This window comes from Chelonus insularis, unplaced genomic scaffold (assembly GCF_013357705.1).
Source record: "Chelonus insularis isolate UGA/USDA-ARS -01 unplaced genomic scaffold, ASM1335770v1 contig_58_pilon, whole genome shotgun sequence".
Lineage (NCBI taxonomy): Eukaryota > Metazoa > Arthropoda > Insecta > Hymenoptera > Braconidae > Chelonus > Chelonus insularis.
In genome coordinates this window covers 51,559-70,444 of record NW_023276656.1, presented here as the reverse complement: position 1 = coordinate 70,444, position 18,886 = coordinate 51,559, and the positions used below count along the sequence as shown (strand labels likewise).

At 31.5% G+C, this 18,886-nt stretch overlaps 2 protein-coding genes across 2 annotated transcripts in view; one reads left to right on the top strand and one right to left on the bottom strand.

Annotated features, from left to right (window-relative positions):
* The window catches only part of LOC118070414 (E3 ubiquitin-protein ligase cblA-like), an 89,985-nt gene that overhangs the window by 36,015 nt on the left and 35,084 nt on the right, over positions 1 to 18,886 (bottom strand). The window lies entirely within an intron of this gene.
* LOC118070429 (tigger transposable element-derived protein 4-like) lies at positions 18,511 to 18,864 on the top strand. The gene has a single exon (XM_035089028.1). It carries the CDS (start codon positions 18,511 to 18,513, stop codon positions 18,862 to 18,864), a length of 354 nt encoding a protein of 117 aa, XP_034944919.1.

The following is an 18,886-nucleotide window of genomic DNA, read 5'->3' as shown; positions in this document are numbered from 1 at the left end:
CCCAGACCACTGCAGAGTACTGATATTTTAAGCCATTTTTAGGTATTATATCAATTAATGTTCAATGAGTATCATTATTTTTATTTAGATTAACTGCAATGGTCATCAAAGTGTAGGGCATTGTAAAGTAACACACGATATTTACATCATCTACATGTATTACTCGTACACACACATACACAAATTACCCGTCAAAATGCGGGGCATCTGTTAGATTCCTTCGAATGAATGTCCAACGATAATCATGCCAAATCGTAGTTTTCTAATTTCGTCGTAATTATCCAATATTATCACCTGAATAAGTTTTTTTATGCGAAAAAATGTTGCAAGAATTGCGCTCGACAACATTTAGGAGCTGAAATTACATAGAAAATAAATAATTCACGATTTTTTTTATAACTTTGTAGCGGGCATCTTGGAATTCAAGCGCGGCAAATTAATTTATAATTATTCAATTTTCTTTTCAATTCTTTAATTGAAAAAATCAAGTGGATAATCGAAATTGCTATCTAGCACACTGCATCATAAAACAAGCTTTAATTTGGGACCAAAGTTTTTAAGTAAAAATATAAATTGGCGAAGAAATAAGAAAACTCCGATCCTATATGTATTTTGGTAGGAGGAATCAGTCGCCTCCGTGACTTCAGCCTAGCCTTAAAGGCTAGATAAAATATAAACATGTATTACAGATTGCGGTCAATGAGTGCCAACTTGAGTAAATGCCAGAGAAGAGAGACCAGTATAGAAGTCCAATGCTGTGTTAAAAATCCAGACGAAGTTTCGGTCAACATGTTGGTATTTTGGGTTAACATGTCGATAATCTTAGGTCACAACATAAAAGTTTCTGTGAACCCATCGAGCGATGGCGCTGCAACGGTTCATTTCAGCCACGCCCCTTAATCTAAGAGAGAAAAGAGATAAGATATGTGTTCTCTTTTACTCTCATTACAAGAATCCTAAACCAGTTTATTTTCAAGCACAAATTTTTAAATAGAAAAGGTCTAGCATTGTTCGCAACATACATAGAAGCTATAAAACCAATTTAATATTCTTGTAACAGCTCAGAGGTAACACGCTCGACTACAGAAACGTAGGTTTTGTAGTCAAGCCTATCAATGTTATGTTTTCTTTTTTTTTCTTATTTAATTAATTGTAATAATGAATTTTTATAGGACAAATTTTATACGCAATCACATTGAAGGAGAGTAAAAAATGATGTAGGACCGAAGCAATTTTTTCATTACAAATAACGATGTTTATGAGGAAAAAAAAAGAGAATTTAATTATGCATGATGATAATGAGTCAAAGGCTTCGATAATGATGTTTATAATATTAATAATATATTTTAAAAAAAATAATAGTTAATAATATAACAAAATTTTTTTAAAGAATATACTTTTTTAAAGAATATTGGGACTGCTCGAAAGGCCTGGAACTTGGTACCTGAAGAGAGTTTTTTAAAAAATTTTATATATTTATAAATTGTTCATTGTTGTTATTAAAATTAAGTAAAAAATAATTTTCAAAATTTGGGATTTTTATCCATTACCCAGAACAGAAAAAGGGTAATAGTATTGCTACTAAAAAAAGGGAATAAATTTTATTTATTTAATGAAAAAAAAAAAATCAACTGGCGAGATTCGAGCTAGTCACCAAAAGATTAGTAGACAGAGAATTTACCCCTGAGCTATCGTCCTATTTACTGAAATGGAAGGTCAAGTAATATTTAAAGTCTTAAGTGGGGTGGGCTTGCCCTACGGAACACAGAGGAAAGACTATTTTTTTATTTGTCTCATTTCTATCTACTCAGTAGATTCTACTTACTGTGATGATAGGACTTTGAGAAGTTCCTATTGTTTGTGTGATTAAAGCTGTTGGGACAATAGGGGTTTTATTGCCCGAGAAAAATTTTTAAAAAACTATATTTTTTCGCTCCCTACTACCCGAGAACGAAACTAAGCTCCACTCTTTACTTCAGCTCGGCGAGATGCCGGGTTGGTGTGCCATCTTGCGGTCATTTTTATAAATGCTGACTACATTTCTTAGCTCCCATAAGGACTGAACTTCTATACTGGTCTCTCTTCTCTAGTAAACGTCAGCAGAGAAGAGAGACCAGTATAGAAGTCCAGTCCTTATGGGAGGTAAAAAATGCAGTCAGCATTTATGAACGTAACCGCAAGATGGCACGCTAACCCGGCATCTAGCCGAGATAATATGAAGGGCGGAGCTTCGTTTGGTTCTACGGTAGTAGGGAACGAAGAAAACCACAGGAAACAATTTCCGCAGCCCAGAGATCATATGATATAAGGTTTAAAGTGAAATTGTAAAAAAAACATAGAGATAAAGGAAATAGCATCTCTTCGATAGAAAGAAACTTTTTCCAAGTTCTCAAACCCCCCAGTGTGAGGCAAATCGGACTCAGATTGAGTGACCGTTTTTATAGCCACTCATTTGTAGAGAATTAAATTCTCTATTGAATAAAATGTATTTTTTTTTCTATTTTTGTTATTGTTTATTGTTTATAACAAAAAAAAAAAGCAAAAGAAAATAAAATAACAGAACAAAGAGAATTTAATCTTCAGGTAGTAATAGAGAATTTAATTCTCTACAAATGAGTGGCTATAAAAACGGTTACTTAATCTGAGTCAGATTTACCTCACATTCGGGAGATTGAGAACTTAGAAAAAAGGTCCAGTGGCATTAATGCGGACCTTTCATTCAATTTTTCATGCCTCTTTTATTTTGAAAGAAATGTTTTATAAAACTACTATGAAAGCAAATATAGCCACTCATTAGCGAGGATTAAATTCTCTTTGTTTCTGTTATTTAATTTTATTTTGCTTTTTTTTTTGTTATAAACAATAAAAAAAAAAAAAATTGAAAAAAAAATATATTTCATTTAATAGAGAATTGAATTCTCTACAAATGAGTGGCTATAAAAACAGTCGCTCAATCTAAGTCCGATTTTCTTTTTATTTGAGGGACGAGAGCTTGTGTTAGGAATTTAACTGCATTGGGATATTCACAATGAGAGTAAAGGAGAACACAAATCTTGTCTTTCCTCTCTCTTAGATTGAGAGGCGTGGCTCAAATAATTCGGAGCAGCGCCATCATGTGTTGGGTTCACAGAAGCTTTTATGTTGTGACCTGAGATTACCGACATGTTGACCGAAACTCCGTCCGGATTTTTAACACAGCATTGGACTTCTATGGTGGTCTCTCTTCTCTGTAAACGTGAAATGTCCAACTTTCACTCGTAGAATAAATATGGTTGAATGTTTTTCAGAAAACTTTCAACTTTTAATCTTTGAAGTCGTATATTTTTTTAATGAACGAATGAAAAATTATTATCTATGGAGCAAATAAAGCTCACAGATGATTTATGTGGCGAATGTAAGCATAATTCGCTTGTATCTTACATAATTTGAGAGTAAATAAAGAAAATAAGATTGCGGGGAAGAGAGAAATACGAAGTTTTGTGTATAAGAGTGTCTGCTCGTCGCGCAACATGACAGACAGAGAGAGATTGACAAAAAGAGGGAGAGGGCAAAAGTGAGGCGTGACATGGCGCGTGCAACGAGCAGTTACTCTTGATTATTGATGACATTGAATAATTTCATTAATGAAGTAATTTTTCGATTGATATATGTTGTTATTAATAATCATACATTATTTTTATTTATAATTGGATTTTGTATGATATTAACTATTATAGAATTGATTTATTTAATGCAATGTGTTGAGAATTAATTAATTCTTAGTTTGAATTTGCCAGCTGACAGGAACTTCGGCGGCCATCGTGGGACTGGATCGATAACCAATCGACCAAATAATCAATAATTCTTAATCTAGTCACCATTTGACTAATTTTCGGTGTCCCTTTTGACTAATGAAGTTCCTGTCGCCATTCTTTCACTGTTCTCGTTCACGTGTACATGCCATTCACATTCCTTGCTAACAAATCTTAAAGTTTTGAGTCAATCATTAGTGTTAGTGCTGTTGTGAATCATCAGAAACATTCAAGTTGTAGTCTACAAAAAAAATCAACCAATAATTCAAGACAATTCATAGTACATTCAAGAAAGTACAATAAATTCATTTTTCATTGCATAGATAGGCTAACACCACGTGCACAATCATATTCTTTATCAATTTGAGAAGCGTGCTGAGCTCGTGTGGGAGGTCAATAATACCGAATACACCAAGTTGAACATTTTGTTGGACATTCAATTCAAACATTCAGTAACCACAAGTGATATTCTGTGAATTTTTAAAGACATTCAATTCTTGTATTTAGACATCAAAGGTCATTCCGTGTATATTGTGTACCTGTTAGTGCTGAAAATAAAGATATCATATTTTTTATAAAACCTGACTTCCGTTTGCTCTGTTCCGGCACAATAATTAGACGAAAAAGATGGTCTGTTGACAACTCTTAGTAGCTTAACATTAGTTAACAATAATTACTTTTTTGTCATTAAAATTATCATAGATTATTATCATTAATAGTATATTTCGTTACAAGGGAGTAAAAATAGGTATTACTTATCGTGTGTTTTTCACCCGAGCCGCGTGGCGAATACTACTTTTTATTTTATCTATTATGTAAAGTTTGGTTAAAAGCAGATGTAATAATAAATTAAAAATTGAATTGAATGTGAGAAATATTTATATACATGAGTATACAGAGGCTTCACAGCGCATGCTTCAAGATTACCAGCGCATGCGTCCTTCTTTGTCGAGTCGTCGTAAATTGTTTTGCTCATATTCCTGCCATCTTGTATTTTATGTTAATTATTCTGTTGAGGTCTGAAATATTTCATATTATTGGTGTAATTAGAAATGTGATTTCAATTGAATTTAGATATTATAATAACGAGTTGGGATGAAAACTTTGATTTAGATTTTGAAGAGCTGGAAGACTTTGATGATATTGAAGAAAAGCATCAGAAGTAACCAAAAATATGTTACCTATTTTTTCCAGAGAAAAATATAATCAAAGTTATTTGCATTTTAAACATTGGCAGTTAAAGAAAAAAGTGAATTCCTTTACGGAAGATGTTTTTTTGGTTTATTTTGAAGAGCTATCGAAAAGTGTAAAACCATCAACATTATGGTCTCGTTGTTCGATGATTAAAAGCATGGTGTTGTTGAATCACGGTATTGATATGAATCAGTTCGCAAGATGAAAAAAATTTTTGGTTCTAAAATCTAAAGGGCATGCTCCTAAAAAATCACGAGTTTTCACAAGGGCTCAGATCCACCAATTTTTACAAGAAGCTGATGATGACACTTATTTAGCATTCAAAGTGGATATTATAAATGCAAATTATTCAAGTGAATTCTTATAAAAATAGTATCTGTAAACAAATATTTGAATCAAACAAGAAATTGTTGAAAAAGTCAACAATCTTTAAATTGGCAAAAAATGTGTAGCTCTTGCTTTTTTAAATATTCTTAATCTTTATTAAAAACTTGATAAAATGTTAATAATGCAATGAACGCATGCGCACAAAAGAGTTATATTTTGTGAATTGAAAAGAAATACATGGGTTTACTCCCTACATAGAGGGAGTAAAATCCAACTTTACGTGGAGGTATGATAAAAAAATTGTTCTTTTTTAACTGAAATTTGACATCTTACTGATCTTACTAATTTGTTCTTATCTATGAGAAGCAAACTATTATCACGTCATATTTTTTAACCATAAGTACGTCTATTCCTTCAGCTAATTTTCATAATTAGGTAATAATTCAATAATGAAGAATTATAATTTTATTTATGCCCAACACTGGATTCAAGTATCGTGGACAGAGAGCAAAACACGAAAGCCAGATCGAAGATACAATTTCTTGTCGATCCTGTGAACTATATTTATATTCAAGAATCAAGTAGTGCGAAAGAAGTTGGGTAAATTTATCTCGCGCTTATGATGATTTCGGACTTACATGCCAAGATGGTCAATAAGGATCAGAAGAACACAAATAAACAAAATAGCTTTCATGCCTTTATAGCTTCTTCTGAATACTCCGATACCTGGTATGTTAATTCAGGCGTTTCTGTACACATAACTGAACACAATAATTTGTTCATAGAAGAAACAACTCTACACATCGAAAGAATTAAAGTTGAACTTCTTTTGAACTTGTACTCCGAACACGCCGAGCGCGAGACGCGTTAGTGACCGCCGACCAAAGCGGATAAAGTTGGTGCTACGGGAGGCCAAATTCCAAGCCCTGTGCTTGGGGCTGCAAAGTCAAAATATAACATGTAGGACTACGTACAACTGGTCAATTGAGGTCGGACACGTAGTGGTATGTCGTAAGGCCTCGGGTTTGTGACGTGTATCCCTGTGCCTGTTTCAAGGTTTATATTCAGGTCTTTCGAGAAAAGTTCGCCATCTGGCGGTGCAACGCAAACTAAGCAAGTACGCACAAATTATATCTATTTATGTCCGTTCAGACTAGCAGTTATTTTATTATATATATTTTCATCTGCGTATTCTTCAATATCCCTAGTAGGAACATACAACAGACCCATTATTGGGCCAATATTGTGACTGGCAGGAAGTTATCATCCAGCAATGTTTCTGTACTCAGCCATGACTGGATGATAACTTTATTTTCTGGGAAAGCTAGCAAAAAGCTAATTGTTCCCTTTTATCCAGTGTACCTTTAGTAAAAGCAATCGTATGCTTGACCCTTTAGAATCCAGTTCGCAAGATCACCGGTGCCATGGTTTTAGGTTCAGCTGTCAAAGTTAATATGAATTATTGGTTTGTATTATGCTCTGATTTGAAAAAAGAAATTTCAAATAATTTATCCCTATATACCTTCCATTGAGAACACTTCATACAGTCGACACACAGTTGAATCAAATAGAATGTATTTATAATCAATTTCGCGGGATTACACCGTGACAAAAATGTAGTCGAATACTTTTGAGCTTTTCGTTAAAGGCACTTGTAGGCTTCGTGCATATAGCCTATAATCGTAGATGTGACAAAAAACTATTTTCAGTTATATACTTCTAACTAAGATGTTTTCTTAACAGTAAATTTTACATGGCTACGCAAATGAAAAATCTATACACAGCACACGTGATAGTCCTAGTGATTGGCGCCCTCGGAGCGATAAGGGACTGTTTTTTGACAGAGCTACGAACAATACCAGTCTGCCGTAGTCAGGCTAAAATTCTCGTGGCTTGTCTGCGATTGAATCGGTCTCGCCTCGTCCAGTCAGCAACTCGCTTACTCTGGTTGGAAACTCGATTTCTTTTATAAAACCGGGTAAATTTGACGGTTCTCAGACGTGGGGAAGTTACTTACGTCAATGTGAGACTGTCGCAGAATTACATAATTAGACCAATGACGTCAAAGCATCAATTATAGTATCGTGTTTAAAAGACAAAGCAAAAAATATATTAAAAGATTTGAATAACGAGGATTGTAAAAATTTTTTAAAATTAACGGAATTTTTAAAGTATCGTTTCGGTGCATCGCAATACGCTCAGTCATATTTTAATCTTTCGCAACCGAGAAAACAAGGTCTGAATGAAAATATTTCTGATTATTCTAAAGAAATTAATAAATTGGTTAAATATGCGTTTCCTGTAGTTTCATTTCGTGACCGGGAAAGAATAGCTACACTTAAATTTATTTTTAGTTTGAGAAATGCAAGATGGCAAGTTTCTCTTCGGATAGATAGAATTGAATCATTACAACAAGCGACTCAGCGTGCGCTTAAATGTAAGTCAGTTGAATTTTTTTTTCGGGGATAAGAATAATTGTAGTAACAATAATTCAGATGATGATAGTAATTCTTCACAAATTTTTTTAATAAATATGTGAATAAACACCATTTTGATTTTTCTGAAACTATCCAGTGTTTGCTATGTGGTCAAACTGGTTATTTGGAAGAAGACTGTGTATGCTATTTAGATTTTCTAAATCAAATTTCCAATATCGGTAAATGAGTCATATTTTTCTTCATAGAGTCAGAAGGAAAAGCCCGAAATTAGAATCGAATTAGAAAGGCTTTACATTTTCAGGAATTAATTAAATGAAGTTGTATGTTGGATACAGAAAATTCCGAATGATCGCTTGAAAGTTATTTATTTGAATAGACTCGCTCCTTATGAATAATAAATTTTTTACTCTTGTACAGAATCCCTACATGGAGAGAAAGGAATTGTAAATTTTACTCCAGTAAACAGTAGTCTGCCGCTTCAGGTACAAAAATGGCAATAAGCGATTGTTTGATTAGTATACATTACAAACTTTTTCTTGTAAAACTTTTATGACTTATTTAATTCTAGAGTAGCGGTAGATACTCGGCGCCAAGTGCACATTCACCTTTTCCCTCTCTCTCTCTTTCTCACTAGCGCGCTCTTTTCCCCATGAGCGCCGAGGCCACCGACTACTCTATACACGAAAAATTTTGTGTGACGTCATCAACGCATCTTTATATGCAAATATCTTTATAATTGCCACATATTATGATTTCATATTTAATAGGTAGTTATCTTATATCATGAGCTTCCAATTAAACGTTAAACGAGAATTTTTTATTAATTATTAACGGAGTTATAAATAAGCCACGCTCCTAACAGCGATATTTCTGCTATTCAAGATTTTTTCGCTCGCTGTTTCACTCTACTTAATCGAGCGCTCTATCATGTGTTCTCTCTTACTGAATGTGTCTTTTGTCACTTTCTTTCACATTGGGCTCCCTACAGTGCCCTCTTTCTTGCGTTACGTATTGTTATCACTCTCTTTCACGTTAACCTCGTAATATTTCCTTCTCTCTTGCCTAACCAAGAGACATCTATGTTCTGAATAATGAAAAATGTTTCCCGCGTGTTGTATATCGATTTAAATAAACTTTTTTAGGAATTATTGGTAAAGAGAAGTTTTAAATGATCAATGAAAAATAAGTGTTTGTCGAATAATAACAACAAAAGAATATGATTAAAAAAAAGAAAAAGTGTTTCCCGCGTGTTGCATATCGATTTTAATAGATTTCATTTGGAATCATGGATAGAATGATGTTCTAGATGATTAAAAGAAAAAACAATTATAAGAAATAGAAAAAAGTTCAACAAAATAATGTCTTATAGAAATAGTGAAAAATATGATATTTCGATAAGACATTATTTAAAGCCAACCATAAAATTTATAACAATTTTAGGTAGTTCCTATGCTACATAGGTGTATTTTCTGCTCTTTTATTACTTTGCCAAGCCAGTTTTTTATTTTTCTGGAATAGAAAAAAGTTCAACAAAATAATGTCTTATGAAAATAGTGAAAAATATGAAATTTCAATAAGAAATTATTTTGTTGAACTTTGTTCTATTTCAGAAAAATAAGAAACTGGCTTTGCAGAGTAATAAAAAAGCAGAAAATACACCTATGTAGCATAGAAACTACCTGAAATTGTTATAAATTCTGTTTTTGGCTTTAAATAATGTCTTATTGAAATATCATATTTTTCACTCTTTCTATAAGACATTTTTTTGTTGAACTTTTTTCTATTTCAGAAAAATAAAAAACTGGCTGTGCAGAGTAATTAAAAAAGCAGAAAATACACTCATGTAGCATAGGATCTATCTAAAACTGTTATAAATTTTGTGGTTGGCTTCAAATAATGTCTTATTGAAATATCATATTTTTCACTCTTTCTATAAGACATTATTTTATTGAACTTTCTTCTATTTCAGAAAAGTAAGAAAACTGGCTTTGCAGAGTAATAAAAGAGCAGAAAATACACCTATGTAGCATAGGAACTACCTAAAATTGTTATAAATTTTGTGGTTGGCTTTAAATAATGTCTTATTGAGATATCATATTTTTCACTCTTTCTATAAGACATTATTTTATTGAACTTTCTTCTATTTCAGAAAAATAAGAAACTGGCTTTGCAGAGTAATAAAAGAGCAGAAAATGCACCCATGTAGCATAGGAACTACCTAAAATTGTTATAAATTTTGTGGTTGGCTTCAAATAATGTCTTATTGAAATATCATATTTTTCACTCTTTCTATAAGACATTATTTTATTGAACTTTCTTCTATTTCAGAAAAGTAAGAAACTGGCTTTGCAGAGTAATAAAAGAGCAGAAAATACACCTATGTAGCATAGGAACTACCTAAAATTGTTATAAATTTTGTGGTTGGCTTTAAATAATGTCTTATTGAGATATCATATTTTTCACTCTTTCTATAAGACATTATTTTATTGAACTTTCTTCTATTTCAGAAAAATAAGAAACTGGCTTTGCAGAGTAATAAAAGAGCAGAAAATGCACCCATGTAGCATAGGAACTACCTAAAATTGTTATAAATTTTGTGATTGGCTTCAAATAATGTCTTATTGAGATATCATATTTTTCACTCTTTCTATAAGACATTTTTTTGGTAAACTTTTTTCTATTTTAGAAAAATAAGAAACTGGCTTTGCAGAGTAATAAAAGAGCAGAAAATACACCTATGTAGCATAGGAACTACCTAAAATTGTTATAAATTTTGTGGTTGGCTTTAAATAATGTCTTATTGAAATATCATTTTTTTTACTATTTCTATAAGACATTATTTTGTTGAACTTTTTTCTATTTCAGAAAAATAAAAAACTGGCTTGGCAGAGTAATAAAAGGGCAGAAAATACACCTATGTAGCATAGGAACTACCTAAAATTGTTATAAATTTTTAAATCTTCGAAATAAATAAAAATAAAAATTAAATAATTTTTAACGTTGTTGTCTTGAGACAGCGCGCTCGGAGAGCGCGCGTGTTTCTAGTAACCTTATTGAAAAAAAAAATTAATTTGGAAGAAGAAAATTTTTTTGGAAGTTTGGTGACTGTCTTCAAAATTCCAATTCTTCACCAAATTTCCATTTTGATCGCACGAAATGTTACCGAACTTCCACTTGCACGTATATATACTACTATATAAATTTCTGGTGTCTATCTGTCTGTTCGGGGTAATCTCCAAAACGGTTAATTCGATTGCGACCAAATTTAACAGATATGTAGAGGGGGTTGTTCGGAAAGTTATATGCTACTTTTTGTTAATGTGAATTGTTTATAACAATTAAATTTGTTATAAACAATTGAAAACAGGATTTATTCAATTTGAGATCTTTCAACGGGAAATTTTTTCTTTTACTGAAACAATGTTATCCACTGTGTAAAATGAATATAAACATACTTCTTTTGTTCGTAACATACCATTTGTTGTAAAAGAACAGAAATTGAGTTTTACGATCATTTCCTTTCATCATTAGTAAGAGTGCTCCTGTAACTGGAGGAGTTACCCAGTGAACACAGAATGTAAATGTGACAGTCACCAAAATTCCATATCAATACTATTTGTTTTAATCTTCAATATCCGTTATTAGGTAAAAAATTAAATAACTAATTGTGATAAATCTATTCTTTGTAACAAATTTGGATTTTTCATCAGTTATTCTGCTTTCCCTAGATTTTTGAAGAACAGAACTTATCATATTATATGGTTTTTAACCGTATATCCGACATTTATCGTATTTTTCTGTTACTTTTCTTTTTTTTTATAGATTTCAAAATTATTTTGGAAGTTTGATGACTGTCACCAAACTTCCATAATCGTTGTAGGGAAGTTTGGTGACAGTCACCAAAATTCTAATTCGTCACCAAACTTCCACTTTGGTCGCACAAAATGTTACCAAACGTCCACTTGCATGTATATATATATATATGTATATATGTATATACTTCTACTGTTATACAAGAGGAACGCTTCAACTTCATAGCTATAGATATTATATCAACGTTACTATGTCAGTAACGCGGATGATTTGGTGATGTGAACTTACAAGTTTGTCCCCTACTAAAAATTGCTCCAACGCGCCTAAAGAAGTTTTCACTTCAAAAAGAAGTGAAATCCGCACAAAACAGGCATCTAGGAATGCCTGTAAAAACTGGCGCCAAGTCCACATTCAAGTAAAATTAGTATAAATGGAAAAAGGTAAGATCAAAAAAACATGTGAAATCAAGTAAAACGCCAAGTTAGCTGCGTCTTTTTTCATAATTTTTTCGAACTAGCAATGTACTATTGACTTATAAAATTTCAGTTAATTTTGAAGTACAAAAAAAAAAAAAAATCTTCAAAACCAAAAAACTATGGAACTTGGCCCAATTTTTTAAATTCTTTCAACAGTTCCATATATTATAGTTCGTACATAAGAACATTTGAAACTGAATTGGGCAGACTTTAAAGACAAAATTGGGCCAAGTTCCATAGTTTTTTGGTTTTGAAGATTTTTTTTTTTTGTACTTCAAAATTAACTGAAATTTTATAAGTCAATAGTACATTGCTAGTTCGAAAAAATTATGAAAAAAGACGCAGCTAACTTGGCGTTTTACTTGATTTCACATGTTTTTTTGATCTTACCTTTTTCCATTTATACTAATTTTACTTGAATGTGGACTTGGCGCCAGTTTTTACAGGCATTCCTAGATGCCTGTTTTGTGCGGTTGTAATATTTTATATTTATTTTTGTATAATTTAAAATTTTGATTCATGATAAAATTTTTACAAGAAAAAGTTATAATATGTACTAATCAAACAATTGCTTATTGCCATTTTTGTACCCGAAGCGACAGACTACTATTTATTGGAGTAAAATTTACAATTCCTTTTTCTTCGTGTAAGTTCTGTCGAATTCTGGGTTAATAACTGCCAGTTTGAAGATATCGGTCTTTCATTGATCATTTGATTGTGGATTTAAAGTCACAATATCTGTCCTGAAACGTTTCTGTGAAGTTGCTAAAAATATATTGACGGAATGAAATATACAGTATCAGTTTAGCTTAGTTTTTATTAATCTGTTGGGGAGGGGGGGGGTACCAGCGGCAAGATTTTCCCTTCTTGAAACTTCATTTTACTTTTTACAAGTAGAATTGAGAAGCAGCAATATTAGAAGTGAGGCTAAATTATAATTTGATTTCTCTGGTTGATAATTAACGATTGCTTCATTTTAATTATAGATTCAGAATATTTTTTTCATTTTAGCCTAAACCAATATTTTACTCAACTATTAGGAATAGCCTGGTGGCAGGTTTCAGAAAATCGGAAAAAGTGTAAAGTTTATAAATATATCTGTCTATGATTAAATTGACTAACGACAGCTTGTTAGTTGACGAAGCGTGGTACGTGATTGGATTATTTATAGCAATGAGAGGAGAGTTTATTTATCTTCAGTTTTTTACTGAGACTTGAGCTGACCGGCCACTTTCCCTGTCATAAGAGATTTTCCATTTCATTTAATAAACGTTTGATACTTTTTCTAATATTTCATTGAGTTATTATTTCATCATATTTTACAATACTATAAAATAACAATTTAAAGTATTCTTGATGAATCCATTATTATGCAAAGTGTTACACATTACGCGAAAGAAATCGCGGGAATCTGCTAGTCCCCCTCTTTGCAGTTACGATCTTTACACAGAATTAAAAATTTTTATCTTAATCTTCTGATCTTATGTATATTTGTCAATTTTTTTTTAAATGATTACATATGAGAATAGAAAGTCAAGGATAATCATAAATCAATATACAACGTTATCAACCACATATGCTTCATTAATCTTTCAGAACAGTTAATAAGTTTTATGTTGCATTGAATGGTTAGATTTATTTAAAAAAAACCAAAAAAATACATGTTTAACGATTTTTCTGAAGTTTTATATCGACGTGAATGCATTATCTATAGTAATTTTTCGATAAAATAATTCATGAATGAGCCGTAATTGTGTTATTCGTTTGCAAGCTTTTCACTCCTTTCTACGATATTGCACGTCTATAGTAATTTTTCGATAAAATAACATTTTAGCTTCTTTGGAAAATTCTGAACGTTATTATATCATTTATTTTTTATATAAGAAGATGCAATCGATCGGCTGTCATTTTCATTGATTGATAGAAAAAAATTTTTACGTGAAAAGCGAAAAATGAATTATATCAACAATTTTCGACTATGAATACTAAGTACTAAAATGTTACAAAATACATTGTTGTAAATCTTACTCATTCTTCAATTCCGTATTATAATCATCGATCTAGATGCAATATGCATATTTTATATGTCTATTTATGTAAGAACAGAATTTTACAAATTTACCATAGAAATCTGTAAACTTTTATATGAATCTTATGATTTATTCTTAGCTTAAACTTTGAACACCTGTAAAAATAAAACTACGTTAACAGTTGTATCATATTGACTGATCATTATTTACTGATGATACTACTCACCGATAAATTGAATGATCAATATATCTTATCATCAGTAATCAAATTCTGATTAGTAATAATAATTTGATCAAGATCGAAAAATTTACATACAAAAATATATACATATATTCAATCTAGGTTATCAGCACTGTTAGGAGTAACAATGATTACTCACGTTGAATTAACTTCAGAAAAAATTAACCGCAGATTAATCAGGCGGTTTAGATCAGATTCTTTATTAAATTATTATTACTATCATTGAATACGATTAAAAGCTGAAACTAGAACGATATAACCTAGAAAAAGAATCCTATCAGATACTTATTTTCACGTTTTATCACTTGAGCCTAAAAAGTTTACAATATGAATCTCTTGGGTGCATCTGGGCCTACTTTTTTCCTGCATTTTATCCTCTAGTCTGAAATAATCAATTTTGATTTTAATCCAATCAAGATTTTAAAATGATCTAGTAGTAAGACGTGTCGTATGTCATTGATTTTCTGTAATTTTAGGTAAAAAGTAAAAATATAAATTGATAAGTAAAACATAATCAATAATTTTTGATCGGAAAAAAAAATCAAAATATTAAAATTACGAATTACTGAGCAATATATAGAGGAGGGTAATTCCTATCACTACCAACTCCCATCAACTTCCCGTTGGTGTGGTAAACACCCCTTGGTCTCGTAGTAAGATTTTCAATTTTATCCACGTTTGAGTTTTCATTTCGTCATATTTTACAATATCGACGTTGAAAAATGGATTCTTACACATTTTTTGAACCATTAATGATGCCATTTATTTCAACCCAAGCAATGCCGGGTTTTGCTGCTAGTTAAATATTAAAAAATTAAATTTGTAAATGATTAATTTATGAAAAATTAATGAGTGGAATTCTGGAATTAAAGATTAATTGATACATGACTAATTTCGACACGACAATTTCGAATTATAGAGTAATTATGAATGCAAAAACGAATTTTAGAGTAAAAAAAAATGATTAGTTTTATCGGATAAGTGCAATAACAAATTGATTTTGCGCAAAAGAATATCCATGTTGAAATAGAAATTTAACTGTTTAGTGATTAAAAAAAAATATATACTCACAGTAAATTGTGATTGATTAATCAAAAAAAGTACCAGATGATAATTTCGTTACTTGAATAATTCAATTCCAAATATGTATTGCCTTGTGATGTGATCTCATCAAAAGCAGCCCCCTTCTTCTAGGCTGTACACTGATTTTAGGACTTTTTGTAATTTCATTATTGTCGTTATTTATGCGTGGCGCACATTATTGTACAGCCCAGACGAAGGGGGCTGTTTTTGATAAGATTTCACAATTTTTTGTACATATCAACTTCGTCTGCGTAATGTGCATAATTACATAATATTACAATAGATTAATCGAAAATTTTAAGAGAGTAAGATCATAGTCTGGATTAGGCAATTCTAGATACCTATTTTTGCCATGGTATCAAAAGAAAAATAATAAATTCGTAATAGTCTAGTAGCCTTGAATTTAAGCTCTATGCTATCGTGTATTAATTATAGAATAGAAGTTGTGGAAATCAGCTAGTATAACATGAATATGAAAAAATCCTTTTTGTTTATAGTAGAAATTAAAGCTGATGATCAAATTCAATTTTACTCTCGTTTATAAATACTTCTCATGAATTCGTGACTCGTTTTAAATCAAGAAATACGATAGTGTCTTGTGCACTAAGCTTAAATCGCCACCATCTTGCTCTTACGTCACGACGAGGCTCTACCGTGTGTCTCTATACAATTTATAAGATCATTTTTGCAGGTTATAATTTTTAAATTTAAAATTTTTTTCTTATTATAACATAAACATGAGCTTAAATTAAGAATTTGCTCGGAAAGCGATTGTTGGCTTCTTATTAAGCATACTATGAAGTATCATCATTGCTTCAGTCATAATATACGAAATTGAGAAATTTCGTTGCGCAAAAATTGAGTAAAATGAGTTTATTCATGGAGCAATCATACGTTTTTGTTTATCAAGTTGGTGATCAGAGTTTTTAATTGTTATGAAGTTCTCTGACTAACAGATTATGAAGTTGGTAACAAGTTAATTTTGCTCGAGCGCGAATATACAAATAATTAAAATATTTTCTGATTTAAGGGATGACTACGTCGACAATTCTGTTAATCATTACAATTCTATGAGCTTCAGTAAAATACAAAACCAAGATGAAATGGCATCAATAATTTATTCTGATAACGAGACAATAGATTTCAATGGAGTTTCGGAGACATCTGCTTGTATTTGTGTGATATAAGTGATGAATCTAATCAGCTACCAACATCTCAAATAATACCAACATTCTTTTGTAAATATCCTATGGATGTTTTGATTCATATTTTATTAGTTACGGCAACAAAACTTCGTGATAATTTAACTTATACTTCGACTGAACATGTAATGAGGCTAATTAATATTTTATCAACATCACCTAGAAAGTACAGCTCTAAATATCATAGTGAATTCTCACAGATAATGACTGTTTATTACTTATGTAAAATCTGTGGAAAATATGCAGAAATAGAACATGAAATCGAGTATGATGGTTAAGTATTACTTCAGTGTCAATCATATGGGTTAATTTTTGATCAGAATAATGCAACATATGGAGATATTTTTTTATATTTAAGCTTAACTGAACAGCTTCGTTGGTTGTTTGAATTATCAAAAGATAACTGTTGGTACTCCAAAACCCGCAAGAAAATTAAGAAGTATGCAATAGAGGATATTTTTGATGGTTTTTCATATAAAAAGAACAATAGTGAGAATATGGTCAGTATTAATTTTAGTCATGATAGTGCATCAATATTTAAGCATTACAATGACTCCATTTATCCACTGTTGTGTGCCCTCAATGACTTGTCACCTCATCAACGTGGAAGTAATGTAATGTTAACTGCTCTATGGTTTGGAAAAGGCAAGCCTCAATCCATCAATGAATTTTTGACACCATTTATTAAAGAAGCTCAAGACCTGTACAACAATGGTTTTCAATATATACAAGGAAAACAGTACACTCAAAAATTTCGCATCTTAATTGGTATGTGTGACTCAGTTAGAAGAACAACTCTTCAGTTTAATGGCTATTATGGCTGCAGCTATTGTCTACATCCTAGTATTCGAATTAGTAAGGGCAGTAGAAAAGTTCATGGGTATCCTGTCGATGAAAACGGGAATGCATTTGGAGCTGGGTTAAGAAGTCATCAACAGATATTAGTACATGCTGAAAGACATGAAAAAGGAATTAAAGGTTATTCAATATTGTGTGACATCCCAAACTTCAATATCATTGATAATCTTGCTCCAGACTAGATGCATTGTATTGCATTGGGAGTATGTAAGCAGTTTGCTCAATTATGGTTTGACTCATAACATCATGAGAAATCATTTTATCTTGGTCGTCAAATTACGTCAGTTGATTCAATTCTATTATCATACAAACCTAATAGTGAAATTTCTAGAACACCACGTAAGATGTCTGAAAGAAACTTATGGAGAGCCCACGAATGGGCTAGCTGGTTACTATTCTATAACTTACCAACTCTCAAATCGATATTGTCAAAAAAATATTTAGATCATTAGACATTACTGGTGAATGGTATGTCAATTTTACTTGAAATTCCAGTTCTGAAATCCAGACTAGTTTTAGCTGATAGATATTTATTGCAATTTTTTGCTGAAGTTGGGACTCTTTTCTCCGTTAAGCGAGTGTCGTTTAATGTACATCTTCTTACTTATTTGACAGACAGTGTTTTCAAGTGGGGTCCTTTGTGGACTCACATCATGTTCTTATATGAAAATTTAAATCGAGAATTAAAGGCTTTTGTAAAAAGTTCTCAAGAAGTTTCTCTCCAGATTTGAGGCAGTTTTCAACAAAAATTAGCTGTGTCTCGACTTTACAATCTTTGCATTGAGTATATGATAGATGAACAAAAACTTTATTTGCATGAAATGTTGAAAAAAAAAAATTCCCAAGAATTTTGATAAGTTATAATCGCATTTTTATGATTGGAAATCCATATCTTATTTCAAAATTACAGAGAAATTATTATTGAGCTCTACAAAGGCTTCACATTTCAGATCAGAGTTCACAGGATTGTCATTATTATCAGAGAATAATAATTAATGGTGAAGTCATATGTTCTAAACAGTATAAAAAAATCAAAAAGCGTCGAAATTATATTGCCATGCTTCATAATAGCATAATAGCAGAGTTTCCTGATGTAGAAGAATGCTTACTCACCTGGTTCAAACAGTGTCGGGACAAAAACATAAGTGTATCTGGGCCTCTCTTACGCGAAAAGGCAGAAGAATTTTCAAAATCACTGGGACACAGTTCTTTTCATGCCAGCAATGGTTGGTTGGTGAATTTTAAGAAGCGTCATGAACTTGTGTTTAGGAAAGTTTGCGGCGAAAGTGCAAGCGTCAATAACGAGATATGTGATGAATGGATAATTGAGTTGCAGAGTTTATTGAAGGATTATGAACCAAAAGATGTCTTTAATGCCGACGAGACTGGCCTTTTCCAAGTGCTTACCTGATAAAACACTTATTTTTAAAAAT

Bases quoted from the DNA above. Each gene is read 5' to 3' on its own strand.
- LOC118070429 (XM_035089028.1), top strand. From the start codon at position 18,511: ATGCTTCATAATAGCATAATAGCAGAGTTTCCTGATGTAGAAGAATGC.